The sequence below is a fragment of the Centroberyx gerrardi genome, chromosome 3 (genome assembly GCF_048128805.1).
Source record: "Centroberyx gerrardi isolate f3 chromosome 3, fCenGer3.hap1.cur.20231027, whole genome shotgun sequence".
Taxonomy (NCBI): Eukaryota; Metazoa; Chordata; class Actinopteri; order Beryciformes; family Berycidae; genus Centroberyx; species Centroberyx gerrardi.
Window position 1 is genome coordinate 18,823,539 of NC_135999.1, and position 20,782 is coordinate 18,844,320.

The 20,782-nt window shown below is 43.7% G+C and overlaps 1 protein-coding gene across 1 annotated transcript; it reads right to left on the reverse strand.

The window, feature by feature from the left end:
• Nucleotides 1–328: 328 nt before the first annotated feature.
• On the reverse strand, nucleotides 329–10,630 carry LOC139924284 (somatostatin-like receptor F_48D10.1). The gene is made up of 5 exons (XM_071915298.2): nucleotides 10,046–10,630; nucleotides 9,430–9,570; nucleotides 8,965–9,237; nucleotides 2,167–2,313; nucleotides 329–541 (listed from the first exon to the last, which is right to left on the reverse strand). Exons 1-5 carry the CDS (start codon nucleotides 10,628–10,630, stop codon nucleotides 329–331), a joined length of 1,359 nt encoding a protein of 452 aa, XP_071771399.2.
• Between the last annotated feature and the right edge of the window lie 10,152 nt (nucleotides 10,631–20,782).

The following is a 20,782-nucleotide window of genomic DNA, read 5'->3' on the forward strand; positions in this document are numbered from 1 at the left end:
TGCTTGAAAGATATTAAAGATAAATGTCAGTATTGCATTATGAATTATGCGTGTGTGTGTGTGTGTGTGTGTGTGTGTGTGTGTGTGTTGTGTGAGTGTGTGTGGTCGCGTGCGCGTGCAGTGAGTCAGAAAAAAAGTACAAGAACTGAACTCTATGTTGTCACCGGAGAAAATCATTCCCTCCATTCCCCTTATCTACTACTACCTGCCTCGTTTTTTTTCCTCCCTAGCTCTGTATGAGTCCTCACACACACATGAAGTAGCCGTTCTCCTCTACTTCTGACCATGCTTCCTGCTTCCCAGAGTGCCACAGGTCACAGTTCAAAGGTCACAGTTCCTGCGGCGTAGTCAGGGCGGTGACGGTGGGCGGTTCAGCCACGGTTAACGTGGAGATCACCGTGGAGGTTGCTATGGAGGGTATCGTGGTGGCGGCGGGTCCTATTCCCGGGCCGGGGGAGGGGAATCCAGAGGTAGAAGGGGAGGGGTGCAGGTCCGCTGCTGCTGTGTGAGAGGTAGGCGAGGCTGGAGAGTGAGGAGAGACCTTCAGTGAGCCGCAGAGAGAGGAAGAGCAGCGACAGAATCATGGAGAATAGAGGAGGAAGGGAGGTAGAGGAAGGATGGGAGTTAGGAGTAAATGGAAAAAAAGGAAAAGGAAGGAGAGTAAGAGGAGAGGAGAGGCATGGTAATGGAAGTGAAAGTAAGAGGGAGAGGAGGGAAAGGTGAAAAAAAAAAAAAGTTTAAAGAGCGGTCTTTCCATTCACTGACAGTCCTGACAGGCTGGACTCCACCTCTGGGTTACCAGCAGGCTCCAATTAGACGCCCTGCAGAGACAGGAGATGGCAGCACCTCATGAGGCTGTGTGAGTGTGCATGTGTGTGTGTGTGTGTGTGTGTGTGTGTGTGTGTGTGCGTGTGTGTGTGTGTGTGTGTGTGTGACTGAGAGTGCACATATGCATACACATACCACTACTGACCTGAATAAAGTGAATAATGTTTTCAATGCAGGTTCTTCTGACTGCGTCTCTTTTTTTGACACCCTGAGTTTGAGTTTATGTTTATGTGTGTGTGTGTGTGTGTGTGTATGTGCATATTTACTTCTCGCTGCATCTCTGGTCATGCTTCTTTGACTCTTGCTCTGAGAATAAGGCGATCCATACATCAATAAGTGAGTGAAGCAGCATAATTTGAAAGAGGGAACCTTTGTACCGCCGCTCTAACATATTCTGTAAGATGTGACCTACTGATCACGCTGTAATTTCCATAACCTTGAATCAGTTGAAGGATCTTTGGGAAAGCCTTATCGGAGCTAATCGGTCAGTATAGCACACCTCAGTGGTCCTGTGTGAGTTATTTAATCAGACACGATCAAACCCCATGCTGGACACACTGAGTCAAAAGCTATTTCCTGCCCTGCCCGCCCTCCTCTCTCTCTCTCTCTCTCTCTCAGACACACACACACACACACACAGCTTATCTTGTTGTAATAATGCTTCATTCCCAGCAGAAATCTTTTCCAAATCATTGCCACCACAGCAGAGTTAATTTACCATCCATATTCATCTGGGCCTGTCATGTGTATGCACTCAAGCCACGCATATGCATCTGTCTGTTCTCACTTCTCTCGCACCTGCACGTGCACATACACCTGCATGTTATAGATTCATTTACATTCAGAAGAGCAGCACCACTTCTTAAGTGGGACAACATCCAAGCCTGAGGCATCAGACTCAATAATGCAGAAAAACTGCAGTGTGTGTGTGTGTGTGTCTGTTTATGAAAGAGAGAGAAAGGAGAGGAGAGCGAGAAAGAGTCCACTCTCCTCTCCTTTCTCTCTCTTTCATAAACAGAGAGAGAGAGAAAGGAGAGGAGAGCGAGAAAGAGTCCGCTACACTCCACCGAACTGCGCACTGTTGACGTTTCTCCATCCTCCCCAAAGCAAACAGCAGAACACAAATGATGCATGCATCCATCTCATTTAACTGTACTGCTGCAACAAACATACATTACAACATGCATTATCTATAATCACATATCTATGTCTTTCCTGCAGACAATTTTCCCTTGTCACATAGGTTTGCCAGTGCTTTGCCCAAAGGACACTGTTGCCTCCGCATACTGTACACACACGCACACACGCACGCACACACACACACACACACACACGTACCTGGCTGCTCTGGGGGTCGTGGTAGTCCTGGTTACGGGGGGAGAGCAGAGTGCAGTCGTGTGTGAAAGTTTTCTCGGTGCGCGGGGCGCTGGGGTCTCCATCCTCTACACCATTGGCCTTGCGCCTCAGGCTCCTTACACACAGCACCTGCATGGTCACAAGCCAAGTATGACATGGATTAGCTATAGAGGCTCTGAAGTTGCATCAGAAATCTTCTGGCAATAATGACTAGCGCTATATTGGAGGTCCACTGGCTATGTGCAAAGAATGACTAAATATACTGTATGACAACCAGGTTTTGGACACGTACGATCCACCCAATAATATTACTGCAAAAATGGTCTAATACAGTAAATTTGTTCCCAAATTTAGGTCTCTCTCTCTCTCTCTCTGTCTCTCTCTCTCTCCCAAAATTTCACAAAAGTAAAGGAATTGTAGTATATAGTATAGGAATCTAGTATATAGTATAGGAATTGTATTCTGTCTTTAGCCCTAGTCCCACTCCAAAGCACCAAGTGGCAGCTTGAGAAAAGATAACAGATCAGTTAACTTAAACAAGCAGTTGTTTGGCTTTGTTAGCAAACTAACTAGCCAGCAAGGTAACTTAGCAAGCAACCTATGTTAACTTTAACATGATACTACGACCCATGTAACAACCTGACATGAACTGAACACAAAATTGGTCATCGTATCAGTGATAAAATAAGTAAAATCTGGACAAACATGAAACATTTCTATTCTACTGTTGAGAGAGGTGAGTTTAGAAATGCAATCAGCTGTTCTCAGCCATAAGAGCTAAAATAAGAGATAAACATCCTAACATTCAAGCAACAACCTTGTGGAATTCTGGATTCAGAATCTGGAATTCATTTGAGCTGATCGGAATTTTGAGGATATTCTCATACGAACTTGAGGACTTCAACTTGTAGATGGAAAACACAATTTTTTTAATCTTATGAAGTTCATAATTCAACATACTGGTATGGTTTAGACGTGTTTGAAAACATTCTAAAATAAATAAAAAACTATGAAAACATGTCACAGCCTCAAAATATATGAACTCAAAATTAGGGCTGTCAAAGTTAACGCGATAACGCAAATTCATTTTAATGCCACTAATTTTTTTTGACGCATTAACGCAGGTACTGCAAGTCGGATGGCAACTAGCAAGCAATGGATAAAGAAAAAGGTATTTTGAATGGCAAGTTCAGCTACAATTGCCCTGCCAGATGGGTCTGTCGACAAGACCAAAGTTATTTGCAGTTACTGTCGATGTGAATTGAGTTACCACCGGAGTACATCTAGTCTTAAATACCATTTGCTAGCCAAGCACACAGCTAATGCAGACAGCCCCGTTAGCCCCGAAACATCTCGCTTGCGGCAGACCACGCTTGATAGTGTGCGAGGGAAACCCATGGACAAACCTACAAGCAGCAAGCTTTCAACAGCAATAGCTAAATGGGTGGCTACAGCTTGCAGGCCAATTAACATTGTGGAGGACGAGGGCCTGCGTGAAATAATTCGGATCGCATCCAACAACTGCACTTATGATTTACCTTCGACAGCCACCACCGTATCGAAGATACACAACTTGTATGAAGACCAGAAAGCAAAAGTAGCGGAGGAGTTGGGACAGGCTACAACGGTTGTGCTCACCGGGGACTATTGGACTTCACTCACAGTTACCTCGGGGTAACCGCATTATTTTGACAAGCAGTGGGAACTTCGGTCGCATGCATTGACTGTTATGAAGACAGAGGAGAGGCATTTTGCTGAAGCATGCGCCGAACACTTTATGCAAGTAGCAAAACAGTGGAACATTGAACATAAAGTCAGCACACTCAGCACTAGCCTGGTAAGACCATCCTGATCACGCGACCTCACATTCTGTTTCGCTCCAAGGATCAGTCTGGACTTCTAGCCGCCCACATCGATTTCTTGAAATTACAATGTAACCAGCCCAATCAGGGACTGCGTCGTAGTTGATGACGTAACCGGGCCAATCAGGGACTGCGTCGTAGTTGATGACGTAACCGGGCCAATCAGGGACTGCGTCGTAGTTGATGACGTAACCGGGCCAATCAGGGACTGCGTCGTAGTTGACGTGAAATACAGGCCGCTGCTGGCAAAACAGTAATGGCGTCTCCCAAAGCAACGAGCGTTAACGTTAACGTTAGTAGAGTAAACACTGCCATAAGTGCAGTTATTGCAGAAATAGACTCAGTAACAACAATTAAACAAGAACAAGAGCATGCACTAGCGGAGTTTCTCGGCGGAAAAGACGTTTTCGCCATTCTTCCGACTGGATTTGAATTTGGATTCGCTGATTGGCTGAAGGAGTGTGTCTGTCAAGGCAAGTACTCCCGCCCACTGAAATCGATGTGGGCGGCTGGAAGTCCAGACTGATCCGTGGAGCGAAACAGAATGTGAGGACACGTGATCAGGATGGTCTTACCAGGCTACCTCAGTGCCGATAGTGCTCGCAACATGATAGCAGCGGTCGGACAACTCCCGTTTGAGCATTTGCCTTGCGCAGCGCACAGCCTCCAACGCTCCATCACAGTGTCTCTGCAGAACAGTTCGTTTGACACCGCATTAGCAAAATGCAGAAAAGTAGTGGGGCATTTCAAACATAGTCCACCAAACCCCGCGGAGCTCGAACAACAGCAAATCGCAAATGGTCAAAAGACAGAGTCACTCACACAGGACGTGTCAACGAGATGGAACTCTACCCTGGAGATGATAAAGCGTGTGCAGAGAAACCAACAACCAACCACTGAGAGCTGCACTGTCCCTACATACAACCAACGTCGCCATGCCAACAATAGCCAGGCGCGGCAGCTAGGGGGCGCTTGAGCTACCCCTGGAATGAGCCAAGCTCCCCCTAAGCACCCCCTGCAATTTTCTTTGGAGAAAAAAAAAAATAAAACTTAGGATACAGAATGAATATAACAAGGCTAATTTCTATATGAAAATATAAGAAGTTTATTATTCTTTGCAAAAAAAAAAAAAAAGATCCCACTGACCTCTGCTAAAGTGTGGTGTGATTGGTTGCTCTGTTCATTACGTATCGGAGAGAGTTTTCTTGTGAGAGTCAAAGAGATTAGGATCATTTAGCTATAGGTGCTCAATTAAGTTGCTTAGCTGTGGACTGTGGTGTGTCAAGATAGAGCGATTTGTCATTTCTTTAAAACGAGGAAGGGTGGAGGACGGCGAACGTGAAAAAATGGATAATGGCAAGGTGGTGAGGCCTATAACATTATCGCTACAGAGGAAGAGGAAGGTGATGGCGGAAGAGGGACCCGAAGCCTAGAGAGGGACTCGGAGATTGAGGAAAATTCTCCAACTGAAAATGAAAGTGTGGGGGAAACCTGTACGCTAGCCCTGCAAGCAATCCCACCACTGGCCCCGTGGATTTAAGTCAAGGTGAAGGACCAAGGCGTCCTCAACTAAAGTTGTACCCCACTCGACCATTTGGCTCTCAGCAAAGTCACGGCAGATGCAGCTTTCTGTTATGCATGTTGGCATCAACAAGCTATGGAAGCTATGGATTGGACATTGACAGTGTGATTGACCGCTTTGCTGTGAACCACAACAGGCGGATCGTTCTTCTGTGACTAGTGAGTAGAGTACACATTTTTTTGGTTGTCGATTTTAAGTGACTAGTTATTATCAGCAATGAGTGGGCCAATCATAACAGTGTGATCATGTGAGAAGTACCATCTACACAGTGAGTTTCCTCAGTTGCTTGCTTTTAGACCATTGGCAGTGCGTCGAGTCAGAGCTCGATTTAGTTGCTCCGCCCTTGCAACTACAAGCTGTCCAGCACAGTCCACTGTACAGTCCTGTCAGTGGTGTGCTGTCCGTCTGTGTAGGCTGGTTGTTGTGTAGCAAAACTGGTTGTTATGTAGCGCTGTCTATATGAATGGTTCTATTGCTTTTTACTATAGCACATACTGTATGATGAATGGATGTGCCTGTGTATGTGGCACTGTTTGTTTACATGACTAATACAGTGATTAATTTGTCTGATATAGCACATTTTTAAATCTTTTGTGTAACTTCTGACTATATAAACACTTGATTTGCCGTTTAAAATTGTGTGCATAGCTGCATAGCCTTGTGTCTAACTGGACTCTGTGTTATATCATATATAGTCTGGAGTCAGGAGTCAGGAGTTTGCATGTTCTCCCCGTGCTCACTTGGGGTTCCCTCCATATAACATCAATAAGAACCCCCCACTAAAAGCATGCAAGGAGATCGTCGCCTGACCAGCGATGGTCAAAAGAAGTTGGTCCCCGGGCGCTGTAAGCTGCCCACCACTCCTGGCCTGCCCCGTGGAGGAAGGACGAGCCAGGATGGGAGAAACGCGGAGGACAAATTTCACGGCGCCATTAAGCATGTGTGTGTGTGTGTGCCGGCCGCCGTGCACGTGTGTGCATACGTTGATGGTTGCGTGTGACAAATAAAGACGGGGTTTGTTCGTCCTGTTTCATTTCGTTTCGTTTCGTTTTGTCTAATAGGTATAGGTCTAAATACAGAGTCAGTCTTCAGCTCATTGAAGCACGCGCATGCATATAATGTTGGGTTGGGGATTTGGCTCCCAATGGAAAAACAGTGGCCCTCCTTGTGTAGCAGTATAGCTTAATTCACACCCTAGTCTATTGTATTATTATTATTTTTTGTATTTTTTAGAAAAAAGTTAGCACCTGCTGTAAATAATTAATCTCCCCCTTAGCTCCCCCAGCCACAATTATCTGCAGCCGCTACTGACAACAGCTGAGCTGGAGAAACTGCAGAGGTTGGAGACAGTGCCGGAGCCCTGCAGGTAATTTATTGATACTCACATTGATAGCCAACGTGTGTTTCTTAATCAAAGTGGGTCTTTGTCAGAAGTGTGTGTGTGTGTGTGTGTGTGAGAGAGAGAGAGAGAGAGATGAGGGAGGGCAAGAGAGAAAGAGGGTAGGGAGAGAGAGTGTGTGTGTGTGTATGTGTGTGTGTGGGAGATGAGAGAGGGCAAGAGAGAAAGAGGGTAGGGAGAAAGTGTGTGTGTGTAGGTGTGTGTGTGTGTGTGAAAAACGAAATATGCCCATTCTTAGTGGTTAGTAGGCTAGTAAATAGACTAACCTGCAAAATTGACCACCCTCTCCACGCTACTCTGTGCTTCTCATATATACAATATGTGTTGCCGCAAATAGGCTACTCTATAGGCATATGGATAGTTTTCTCTCAATCATCACCTGTTTAAAATTAGCTTCCCCAAATGAAACACCCACTCCCCGCCTAGTAGTTTGTGATTTCTAGGTCTAAAGGCAGGATTATAGTTGAGGCACTATTTTCAATCGTGTTCATCTTGCTGATGTTCAGGGCCACTCAGCCCTTGTGTGAGTGACTGTAACAAGTTCCTAACTGGAGTGCTTTTCTCTATTATTGCAGGTACATAACTAAACTTCTCGGAGGAGAAAAGTTTGTTTCATGCTCAGTGGTGCTGCCTGCTTTGTGCCATATATCGCGAGTGATGGAGATCTGTGAGGGTGACTCAGCCTACATGGTCAAATTCAAGCAGACCTTCACAACAGACATGGAGAAACGCAAGGAAAAAACTAAGGGTGCTCCGATCGATCGGCCACTGATCGTTATCGGCCGATATTCGTTCTAAATAGTTTGATCGGTGGTCTCTATAAAGGCCGATCAGAAGCGCCGATCAGATGACGCAAAACACGCGAGACAATTTCTCTACGCGCCGCTAAAATGGCTTCACCGGTCTGGCAGTTCTACCAGGTGTCTGAAAAAGACAATACATTTGCAAAAATGTTAGGGAGAGACGAGTTGGGAAGAGATCCAAACAGAAGTAGTCTCTTTGTGCGGTCTGTCTCTCGCTCTGTTTCTCTGTCTCTCACGCTCTCTCTCTCTCTCTCTCTCTCTCGCGCGCTCTCTCTCTCCCGCTCTCTGTCTCGCTCACTCTCTCTCTCCCCGGACCCGTCTGTTCGCCTCCCATTGCACACGCGGGCGTGAGGGATATTTTTTTTTCCATGCCAAGAAGACGACCGGCTGAATTCCCAAAAAGAAGAACTAAGTGTTATTAACGTTATTCAGAATACAGCTGGGTTTCCGAGACAGATTTCAGATTAGCTGTATATAGGCTACTGTAGGTGCTAGTCAGTATCCACTGAGTGGACTGAAAACGTTAATATTTACTTTTTAACTCTGACTCTGAAAGTTTGCTCCCTCAATCCAGATTAATATTGAAAAATATTTTATGTTGCAGTTTTTATAGTCTCTAAAATTGGAGTAAATTGATAAAGGCCCTGTGTTTTCCATCTATTGGAATTGATTTTTGTTGCCTCAGTAGGCCTATATATAATTTATTGTTCTAACTTGGTGTGTTGTGCACATTTAGCTTTTATTCTGATTTTTATTTTATAAAATTATTATACATATATAAATATACAATACATTTGCATAAAGCAAGCATATTTTGTCCACTCCCATGTTGATAAGAGTATTAAAAACTTGAAAAATGTCCCTTTACGGTAAATTTTGAACAGATAAAAAATGTGATTAATTTGCGATTAATTTGCGATTAACTATGGACAATCATGCGATTAATCGCAATTAAATATTTTAATCGATTGACAGCCCTATTCAAAATATATGAAGACTCATGTTTACAATGGTGATAAAAATTGCCTTCAGTCCAATAAGTAGGAGAGTGTTTCAACAGGGGGCGCCATATTGGATCTACAGATTGGGCCTTTAAACTCAGCCCATACAGCCTTTCTATCCCAGGCTGCCCACCTTTCTGAAGCTCTGTTTGAAGTTGTCCGACAGGAAGCCGTAGAGCAGCGGGTTGGCGCAGGAGTTGGCGTACGACAGGATGACAGAGAAGAAGTAGATGCCGGCGGTGGCGCTGGACTCTGGGATGATGACCACCAGGTTGACCATGTTGATGATGAAGAACGGCAGCCAGCAGAGCACAAACACCACCACGGTCACCACCACCATCCGGGTCACCTTGCGTTCCGAGCGCCGACGCTTAGTGAAGCCCGCCCGCGCCCCCGAGGATTTCACCTGCAGGAGGAGGATAAAGAGTAGGGTGTTGATGATGATGACGATGATGATGACGATGATGATGACAACGATGGTAAAGAGTATGAGTAAGAGAATATTAATGATGATGATGAAAATGAGGGTAAGGAAGATGATGTAGATGACAGTAATGACACATTCACACACACACACACACACATACTGTACACACACCTTGACGACGATAAGTAGGTAGCAGAGGCAAATGACGAGCAGTGGTCCAAAGAAGCCAAGTGTCGCAGTGTAGAGGACGAAGGCTGTCGACCACACATCTTTGGGCTCTGGCCAGATCATGTTGCATGAATTAAACTTGTCCTGAGAGGAGATGAAATAAGTTGATATTCAATATTAGAGGAATGGTTCACCCCAAACTCTCATCCCTATTATATACTTATCCCTCTGTCAGTCAAAACTCCACTGAAGTACAGCATTTACCTCATTAACTCCTAGATTTTCCTCACTGACAATGCTCTGGTCGTTGTCAGTGAAGAAGATTTGTGCAGCAGAAGGTGTTAGGAGAAATTTGATGGACAGTTTACGCTTTTTTCCGTAGCTGTAAAAAGCTGGCCTCGTTAACTTCAGTTTGGTTTGGGAGAAGGCTGAGATGGAACTACAGGGCCAACAAGCTGTGTGTTTGGTGGCCCTACGAACTTCAGTGGAGTTACAGCTGACATGGGGGTGAGTAGATCATTTTCATTTTGGGGTGAACTATAAATTAAAGCTTACTAACTTACACTTAGAGGCCAAGACTGACAGCAGAAGACAGCCAGCCCAGGACTGAACTTCGTACCTGGACATCGGAGAAGATGACCACAGGCAGGACGACCACAAAGGACACGGCCCACACGGCGGCGCTCACCACCTTGGCCACGCGGGGGTGCCGCCACTTGGTGCTGCGGATGGGGTGAACCACAGCCAGGTAGCGGTCGATGGACATCACCGTCAGGCAGAAAATGGACGTGAACTGGTTCATAGAGTCTGCGGTCATGACGACGCGGCACAGGAAGGAGCCAAAGGGCCAATAGGAGAGCACGTTCTGGGTGGTGAGGAAGGGGAGCCCGGCTATGTAGAGCTCGTCGGCCATGGCCAGGTTTAGGATGTAGATGTTGGTGACGGTCTTCATTTTGGCGTAGCGCAGCACCACGTAGATGGCCAGCGTGTTGCCAGTCAGCCCGACCATGAAGACCGTCAGGGAGATGACCGTTGTCAGCAGAGTGCTGCTGCCCTGGAACGGGACACTCTGAGTGGACATGTTGGAGGAGATGTTGGAGAAGAGGAGATAGGAAGAAAGCAGGAAGGATGAAGGCGTGGCTGGAGGGGTGGAGTTGAGGTCTGCGGAGAGGGGAGACCAGCCTGTCTGGTCCTGCGGCTCCATTGTAGCTTTCAGAAAGGAGGAGGGAAGAGGGAACCGCAGAGGACAGATCTAGATGTAGTTTTGTTTCCTCCTGTTCTCACTGTTTTAGCAGAAAGTCTTTATTTCTGCCCTGTTTTCTTCCATACTTCCATTGGAACAGGAAAAGAGGGAGTGGAGAGGAGAAGAGAAGAGAGGAGAGGAGAGGAGTCATCAGCCACCACACTTTAAGGTATCAGTTGTACAAGAAGTAAAAGTGTTTCATAGTGTAAGCCTCCCCGCAGGCTTAATAACAAACACATATGGACACACACAGACACATGGATACACACCTTGCCAACACACACGCCCACATGCCAACGTGTTAAAGGGGTGCGTGCATCTCCCGTAGCGGTGCGATCCTTCACTCTGCGCCGGGTGTCTTTGGGTTTTTCTGGTTGTTTTGTGTGCGTGTCTGCACGCTCACGCAAGTGTGTGTGTGTGTGTGTGCGTGTGTGTGAGAGAGAGAGAGAGAGAGATTCATTTCAGCGCATGCAAGTGTGCGCTGTGAACGGTATTCGCACACGTATCTGCACACGCACAGACTCTCTCTCTCTCTCTCTCTCTCTCTCTCTCTCAAAATATCACAAAAGTATCATTTTTAATTAAATGCCTTTTGGGAATCCTTAATCCTTGCGCAGAATGCATCATGAGCCAACTCCTTTAATCTGATTAACAAGCACTGACTTAGGAAAACATAATGTCGTTTCTTATCCCTAATTACGCACTAAAAGCCGCTGATGTTAATGAGCCATGAAAGATTATAATCGTGACAGCATCGTCGTCGTCTCCCTCGAGCCTCTTTGCGTTTTTAATAGCACTGATTGCTGACGCCTCATCCTACGAGACACGGCGAACACACAAGTCGCCCAGTTTGTTGTGCGTCAAGCACTAGTATGGCTGGGAACAGTGCCACGGCTTTTACGCACGGCGGACCTGCAGGCTTGACTCGTTGTCTCTTTTTATAATAATGTGTCTTATGAGTATTGTACGCAATGTATATGTATGCGTGTGCTAGAGGCATCTTAACAGCAACAAATACGCATATGATACACTTATCCCAGTTATAGGATACACTGCCAACGTCTGCAAACCATTGGGAAACCATTTTAGCACTCATTCCTCAGGGACATTTTGTAGTCATATTAAACTAAACAAAATAAGAGCAGCCTAGACTTACTTTGGCGGGCTGTGAAAAATTCCACTCCTCTGTATGATCAAAAAAATAACCAAAAATGTGTACATCCCCCAAAACAACGTCTTCGATGTCCAATCAATCAGCTAATTCTCCATCAATTCTCCAATATTAAGGTGTTCGCTGTGGCTGAGCTCTCATTCGCTGTCCGCGGTGCTGAGCTGAACGGTGAGGTGTCGGCAACTCCCCGCTCCTTCCTCAACTTTCTGCCCACAGCAGAGGGAGGGGGGGAGGGAGAGAGAGAGAGAGAGAGAGAGAGAGAGAGAGATTGATTATCCCTTCACGAATACACAGCGGACAATAGGGCTACACTGTCACAAGAATTGACATGACTTTCTGTCTGATCAAGGATTTTGGTATAAGGGATAAAAGAGGTTAGTTACATCGCCCACGGCTTTTTCCTGGCTGTCGCCTGTCAACGTTTCATTAAGACTTAAGAGAAGAAGAATTAAGAGCATGTGCAGGTTCCCTGGTTGTGGGCGTCTTGAGACAAGGATAGTTGACTTTCTTCGTTTTCCATATCAGTCTGTCCCTGTCTTAGAGGTCCTGACTGATCAGAGTTTTGGAAGGAATTGTTATAGCTGAAGTTTGATTTTGCTGTAGGCTATCTTTGCTGATAAATTGTGGTGCATCGCGAGAAACTAAATGAAAAAAGAAAGAAAGAACAGGAAAGGTCATAAGAACGTGTGAACTGTCCACAACATCAAATCATGTAAAATTTAAATAAATTAAACACCCCACGAAAACTATGGTAACCCCTTTACCGCTCATATGTCAACAAAGGAGAAATAAAATAAAATAAAAATAATTTTGAAATTATTGACGTGGATTTGCACATGATTTTTTTTAACGTGAATTGTCGGAAAAGCCCTTGTCCACGTTGTGTGAACTTTTTATACACTTTCTGTAGCCTACTATGAGAGCCTCTGTTTCTCAGGTGGGATTAAATATTATGTACAAAGACGATGGTATAAAACAGGATCAGCTGGCAGAGCTACTGTGTGAGCCCGAGGCTGATAATCTCCAGGTTGAGAATGAAGAATAGCTGAAGCAATATCACTGAAACCTGAGATCTGACTCGGGCAGCAGAATTTAAAGTATGTTAAAACTTGTGTTCCGGTAGTAGCCATGACGGTTCTTCGGTTAGGGCGGCGGTTCTATGTAGAACCGCAATGATCCAGAGCAGTGGTTCTGAACGTGGGGTCCGGTGACCACCAAGGGGCCCTTGAGGGGGTTTCAGGGGGTCCCCAGCAAATTAATGAATTGTTAAACTTAACCAGTATTTAATTTACAAGTAGTTAACACAATTAGAGAATGTGGAAAAAAAGACTATTTTGATGATAGTTTCACTGTTATACCTACAATACAGATAGTCATGGGATTCTGAACAAAATCATGTCTAACAATACAAATATTCTCAGATTTGGATCCGAGACATTCTCATCTCGTAGCTCTAATGTGGACTGAATTAGGGGTCCTTGATATGAAAAAGGTGGAGAATCACTGACCCAGAGAACTGTCTGATTTGTTGAAATAAAAAAAACAACAGAAAAAATAACCTAGTGTGGTTCTTCAAAAGTCCATTTGATACTGCTGTTGTGTAACATTTCGTGCATTTTTAAATGGTTCTTTAGTAGAACTTTAGCAGCACCAACGGGGATCATTCTATGGTAAAAGGCTAAGAACCATTTCTGCTATTAAATAGAGCCCTTTTTGTTAAGAGTGATGCAATATTTGGTCCTCACGCATGAACAGCCTCGCAGCTCTCTCAAACAGCTTTTGAATGTGTTATTAAGGTGATTGCCTCTAACAAAACAGTGTGACATTCAATATGCTTGAATGTGTTCAAATAGTTGCAGCACCGCCATTACATTCAAGCACCTTCAGGTTGGGAATATGACTTTTAAAATGTAATTTGAAGTGAAAGTGAATTTAAAAGTGTTGTCTGTATTCGCGCCCGCTCAGATGTTTGAGTCTTGCTTTTTTCAATAGTAGCCTCGCTGTAGTTTGTAACCTGGTCGATTTATTGTATTTTTCAGCCGCTGTAAAATATACGAGTACCAGCTTTTGTGATCCGATTACTGCAGGGTAATTTTGTTATATGTGATCGTTACAGGTTCATGTCCATTTTAGGTCAGGGGCATGCCCCCGACTTAGACACACACACACACACACACCATTATTGGATGTCTAACATCTCTCAGATATAAAATGAACCCAGTAATGTTGATTTTAGTCTTAATTTATTTATTTAGTCATTCTGTCAATGTTATTGATTGATTTACACTGTGGACATCTTTGTGTGGTCTCTCTCTCTCTCTATCTCTATCTCTCTCTCTTTCTCTCTCTCTCTCTCACTCACACACACACACACACACACACACACACAGTGATGAAATCTCCATCGGCTCTACAGGTGCTCTACAGGAGTGTATAGATCTGCATCAAACACTGATGGTGTTAATCAGGACCTTTCACGCACCAAAACCGAACCGTGACAACTTCATGACTTCAATTAAAAAAAAACGCAGGGAACAAACGCAATTTGAGACAGACTGTCTCCGTGAGATCTGAGCTCTACCAGGAATTGATTTGTTTCGTTTTCCCCTTGAACACACACACACACACACACACACACACACCCCCACACACACACACACACACACACACACAAGGCAAAGTACAGGACACAAGTTAAACCTTGTTATTCTACAGGGAATCTCTGATGGATGAGATGGATAAAAATAGGATATACAGATACCACAGTAATACAGAAACTCAAATATCAGCCACACACTCATCCTTGCTCGTCCTCGGCCTTGATGCATCCACACATATAGCCTACACATTCATTCACATGAGAGGCTGCACTAAAGTACAGTCAAACACATTTAAAATTTAAAATAGACTACCATACAAAATGTCCTCAGACCTACATAGCATCATATTCAGTACTGCCTGAAACTCTAATATACAACCTTATTACACGAAGCGACTTAAGGTTATATACAAGTCTCATTACAAACATATATATGGGACTAACACTGGCACATGAAGTTCTTACACACACACACACACACACACATATACAGAGAGAGAGAGAGATGATCAGCCAAATCAAATAAATGAAATATTCTCTCTCCCTCTTCAAACCAACACTCCTGCAGTGAATCATGCAGTGAAGTGGTCTCTTAGCCAGGTGCTGATAGTAGTTTTGTTTAGTCTGTGTCTGTGTTCAGGGCTCCCCCCCCTCCATCCCCCCTGTCTGTCTGTCTCTCCCTCTGTCTACATATCTCACTTAATCTCCACTCCAGACTTACATCACCCCCAGATCAATTCAGTGAGCAGGGAATGAGAACACGGAGAAGAAAGTCGAGTTATTTCCCTGAGTTCTCTGTCCCCCTCTAGTGGTTTCAGGACAGAGAGGCCCCTAATCTGGATTAACATCACACCACGTTTGATGCGTGCGCATGCACACACACACACACACACACGCATACTCAGAATAGACCAATCCCTTTGAATGTCTTTTTTTTCTGAATAAAGCACATATTCCACAGAAGTCTGTTAGTGAACAAAATGAGCAGGTTGAAAACTTCATGTAACAAATCTAGTCGTAAACAGATGAGTGGTTTCAAGTTTTGAACTCTGTATATGCTTTGGCTCCATGACATGTGCTTAAGAAAGTGCAATAGTGTCTGATGTCCAACTGTATAGTGTCAGCCCTTGAATGATCTTCGTTGATTTCTAATTACAGGACTACTAAACAGTCAAAGAGCTTCACCAACCTGGATATAAAGCTTAAATAGAAAGATAGCATGAGAGCTCTAGAGAACAGAGAGAACAAGAGAAGATGCCACAGCTAAGAGTCTTTGAGGTGTTCACCCTTGAAAGGCTCTTATGGTAAAGGTTGGTTTAGGAGCTTAAGTGTTCATGGATACACACTCATGAGTGTGTTCAAGCACCATATACTGTGTATACAGAAGCAGCAGAGAGGCAACGTGACCTGAGGAAGAATAAGAAAAAAACAATGAGCAGGAGGAAAAACAAAAACCCAGGAGATAACAATACCTTATAAACCATAATAAAAAGAACAATCAAGCATGTAAATACTGACCAATAGCTGTGGACAGCATTGGTTTTGACAACTACATTTCAGGATAGACAGACCATTGACTAATGGTAATGAAAGATTGAGTAGAGCCCTCCCACAACAGTTGATTCAAGAACATTTTTTGAGCAAATTTTGAAACAACCATGTGGAAAATGAACTCCCTTGACTGTCTTCATGGCTGAGATGAAACAAGATAACGAAATTGCTTCAGCATCCAGGAAAATCTATAAGAGAGATGTTATTGTACGGGAACAGAGCATGGCTACAGGTTTGTGTGTGCATGTGTGTTTGTGTGGGTGTGTGTGTGTGTGTGTGTGTGTGTGAGTGTGTGAGCGTGTGGACCTGGTCTCCTGAAATTGTGTGAATTGAGCTCGTCTTAAAATGGAAATATGCGCTCCATGCATGAACAGTCACAGAAATCCGTTTTCCCACCATGAAAGGATTACATGAAGGAGGCACGACTAGAAACAGGTGGGAGTCTGACAAAGAAACTAAGGTTGTGGGTTCAATTCCTAATTCATATCAAGAAGATTTGTACCTTCGCGTGGGTGAAGTTTTGATTTTTAAGTTTTTCTTATTTAACCATGACCAAAACCTTTCCCTAACCTCAGCCTAACTGTTTTGGTAGCCTGACCCTAACCCTAACCTCAACCAAAGTTGCTTAATTAACAAAACGTTAGATAACCTTTAAAGTCCCTATGAAATGAACTCCTATTACTTTTACTTTATGGAAAACAGAGTATCTTCAATGGTGACCTCATGCTGCATCAGTAGGCGTAAATATACATTTCTAACCAATGAAACCACCACAGATTTTTGAACAATCCGCCCCTCCCATCAAATAAAACTGCCTTTCTCTCCTTGACTGATATTCCATTGGTTTAGAGTTCTGAATGATCCCTCACTGCGTTTATATGTCACACCTCAACATCCTGTTTCAACCGGAAATACATCAAATCAAGGAAGTAAAGATGGCCTTTAAACTTGACGAACAGGAGAAAATGGCGTGTCCAGTTTGTGCTGTTGTCACATAATCCAATCCGTGGTAGAGGAACATAATTATCACGTAATTCATGTCCTCAACATGTAATCTGCGTTTCAGAGTTCATGCTCATTTGTTCATGCACACATGTGAACTGGAAGAGGCTGAGTGAGTTTATCTGGAGAAGATGATGTAAAGAGCATTTATGTCAGTTCACCGCAGACCCACATGTCTACATACAAGCAGTAATACTGCTAAGTTGGATTGCCATGGAATAATGAGACATGACCTTTGATGATAAGTGCTTTTAGCACAAATTTTCCCTTCCTGCCTTACTGTTCATATTTGTGTGTGTGTGTGTGTCAGTTATATAAGCTGCATGTCTCGTCACATGCATCTCAGAATGTCTGTCGTTAGTTATTTTATGTCACTGTTGAATGCTTTGTCTATCTCTGACGCACACAAACTCAGATATAGAATCACAAACACACACGAACTCTTCGAACTATGTATATGACTTGGTTTCCTTCTGGTGTCCTGTCAAACTCACAGTGTTCTACCTAAACACTGCTATTGCTCTCTTTCCCTCTCTCTCACACACACACACACACACACACACACACACACACACAGGTCAGTGCTAAAGAGTAGCAGCAGCAGTAGCAGATACATCAGCATGCTCATATGCCTCTGTGAACGCAGCATTTCTCCTCGACTTCCACTACTTTGCAGCCTCCCTTGTTCTCTCTTCTTCTCTCTTTCCCCCTCTGCGGGGCACATGGATGCAGGGAGAGGAGGAAGGAAGGGGAGGGAACACACACACACACACACCCAGCCGCTAGGTGAGATCTGAGTGACAGGTGGGTACAGAGGGCGGGGCCTATTCCCGTCTCCACGACGACCCCTGGAGTGAAGCTATCACACAGCCCTAGGGTTGACCTTACCGGCCTGTCAAAGGGCATTACTGTCCTGTGGGCAGTGATATGTCTGTACAGTGCTGTGTGTGTGTGTGTGTGTGTGTGTGTGAGAGAGAGAGAGAGAGATAGAGAGAGAGAGAGAGAGAATTTATTTAAGGATCTGTTTAAATGTTGTTTAACTTACTTTGATCTACATTGATTTTTTTCATAGCCTATATTTCGCTTTGGCAATATCGTTATCAACATTCATGCCAATAAAGCTTGTTGAAGTGAAATTGAAATTGAAATTGAGAGGGAGAGAAAGGGAGAGCGAAAAGAAAAACAGAAAGGAGGAGTAATAGAGAGAAGGCAGTAGAAGTCTGAAACAGACTGATATAATGATGTCGCTGTGGGCAAGGTGCCACGCTAGTCCTCACTGTACACACACACACACACACACACACACCTGCAGAGAAAACTGGGGTTGGATGGGGCAGCCCCCAGGCGTGAGTGTGTGTGTGTGTGTCTGTAGCATTTCCTCCTCATACTAACATTCCTATCCAAAGCTGTTGTTGTGCGTAGGAATAGCAACCGCACAGAGAGTATCGTCAGTCAACTTGCCTACAGGAGCTGAAATAACACTCACTGTTATGGAGACAGACAGACAGGTAGACAGGAAGACATAAACACACACAGTAGGCAGGATGAGGGTGCTGCAGATGCATCTCCCTTGACACAAAATTATTGCATCCTCATTAATTCTTGAGGAAAACACACCACAATGTATGGGCATCGAGAAGTAGAGGGAGGGAGGGTCAGAACAGGAAAAATATTACTGCCTGCTAATTACCATGGTAGACCAGCCACTGTGTCATCCTACTTCTAAAATCATCTCTCTCTCTCGCTCTCGCTCTCTCGCGCTCTCTCTCTCTCTCTCTCTCTCTCTTTCAATTCAATTCAATAGGCTTCATTGGCATGGAAGTTAAGAACAATATTGCCATAGTACTCTCTCTCTCTCTCTCTCTCTCTCTCTCTCTCTCTCTCTCTTCCTCTCTTTCTTGACAGCCAGGAAAAAGCATGGGTGGTGTAATTAACCTCTTTTATCCCTGAGCAAACTCAACCTTGATCAGATTGATAGGAGACCTCAATTCATTTGCCAGAGTATATTGTCCGGTGTGCATTGATGGGGTAACCCTTTCTTTCTAGATCCTTGGCCTCCTGGGCTTGTGGCTATACTGTTTTCATTGGGTCCAGTGTGAGCTTGTTCTATTGGAGAGACTGCATGTACCTGGTGGCATTAGAGTTTAATAGAGAATACTAATCTCTGTTGTTTGGCCTTGCCTGGTCCACTGGATAATACCTCAGCCTTGCAGAATTATTTTCTATTCTGACTCCTGTACATCTTCACTGTTTTGTGTTTTTTGAAGAGTACTGACTGACAATACTGACATGTTGTGAAGTTTATTGTCTGAGCTTTTAATTCTGGGACAGTGACAGCTAAACACAAGTTTTACATTCCCAATCAACAATGAAAGTATTCTTCCACAGACTTGATTGTATGTTCATATAAAATGGGTCTGAGGCCTTCACTGAGCAGCAGAATGCTTTTGTTGTTGTGTGGACTGTTGTTCCTGCTTCAACAGGCACCTGATACTAACTGTCAAAAAGGGCTTTAGTTTTTGAGATACCCCTACCGGAGGTAGAGCAAAACACAACAATATTTTTCCTCATCTCTAAGGTCTCCCATATATGAAATGGATTCTTGTATAAAAATATTTTACTGCAAAAGTGGTTAAATTGATAGATATTGTTATACACCCCAAAACTAAAAAAGAACCAAAATATAGCCTGGCCGTATGGGAGTTGAGACATATAAACTCATGTAGATTAATAATACAAGCTCCGAGAGCTTTCAAACTTGACATGCTAGCAGTCAGAAAGTTGCTTAACCTAATAGAAAAAACTGGATGTGAATATCTTGATGCATGTAGGAAATATAGACCTATGAACACATACCTAAAATAAGCGGAAATGTAAAAAATGAATATCTATGCAGAATGTTCTCATTTACTTTGTAGTAACTCTGCCATGGATTGTCATACAAACACAGATGAGGGCTTGTTGGAAAGGTATGGTTGTGGTTGTCAAATGTGTAAATGTAGCTTGCATAGTCAGGGAGTTACATCACTAAATGTATGAGGTGTCCCAAACAAAAGAAAATGAAACATTGACATAATGAAGTCTCCAGTCTAACACCCATTATCAGTGGTGAGAAGAATGTTGACAAATTCAATGTTACTGCAAAGAAAAGTCACTTGAGGAAAAGTGCTGGTCTATAATGTTGATATAATGTTGTATGAGGAGACTGTTGCTATGCAGTTGTTGTGAGTTTTTTTTTTCATGTAAAAGATCATTTTTTAAAATTCTGTGAATCCATCGAAAATTTGAGGTAGTCAAATGAACTCTGGATTGTGTTCACCACCATGTGAACATCAGTTAAGAAGAGAAAAACATCCTGGGACTATCGGGAAAGTAACCCCTAACACAAAGCTAACTACTGATAACATATGAGTTGTATTGTATTACCCCTGGTGACCTGTCTGTTCAGTTCTCCTGTGCATTTGTGTTCCACTAAAACAAAAACTACAAAGTGATTTAAAAAAAAAAGAAGAGAAAAACAATGGAATGCTGAAGGGAACATCCAAACAGTCCAAGGTGCACTAAAAAGGCTTTTAAACTGAGTGAGTTTAATTAACCTCACTGATCAAAAGAGCGCACCAATTTTTCTGGGTTTTTTTTTCTCAGATACCTTGTGTAAAGTTGATTGTATATACTGTAAAATTCCCATAGTGTAACATCTTTCCATTCCAAGTATCCACTGATGTTAATTAGTATTAACATTAACGTAAATACCAATGTCTCTAATAGTAATGAGAAGTAAAAGAAGAAG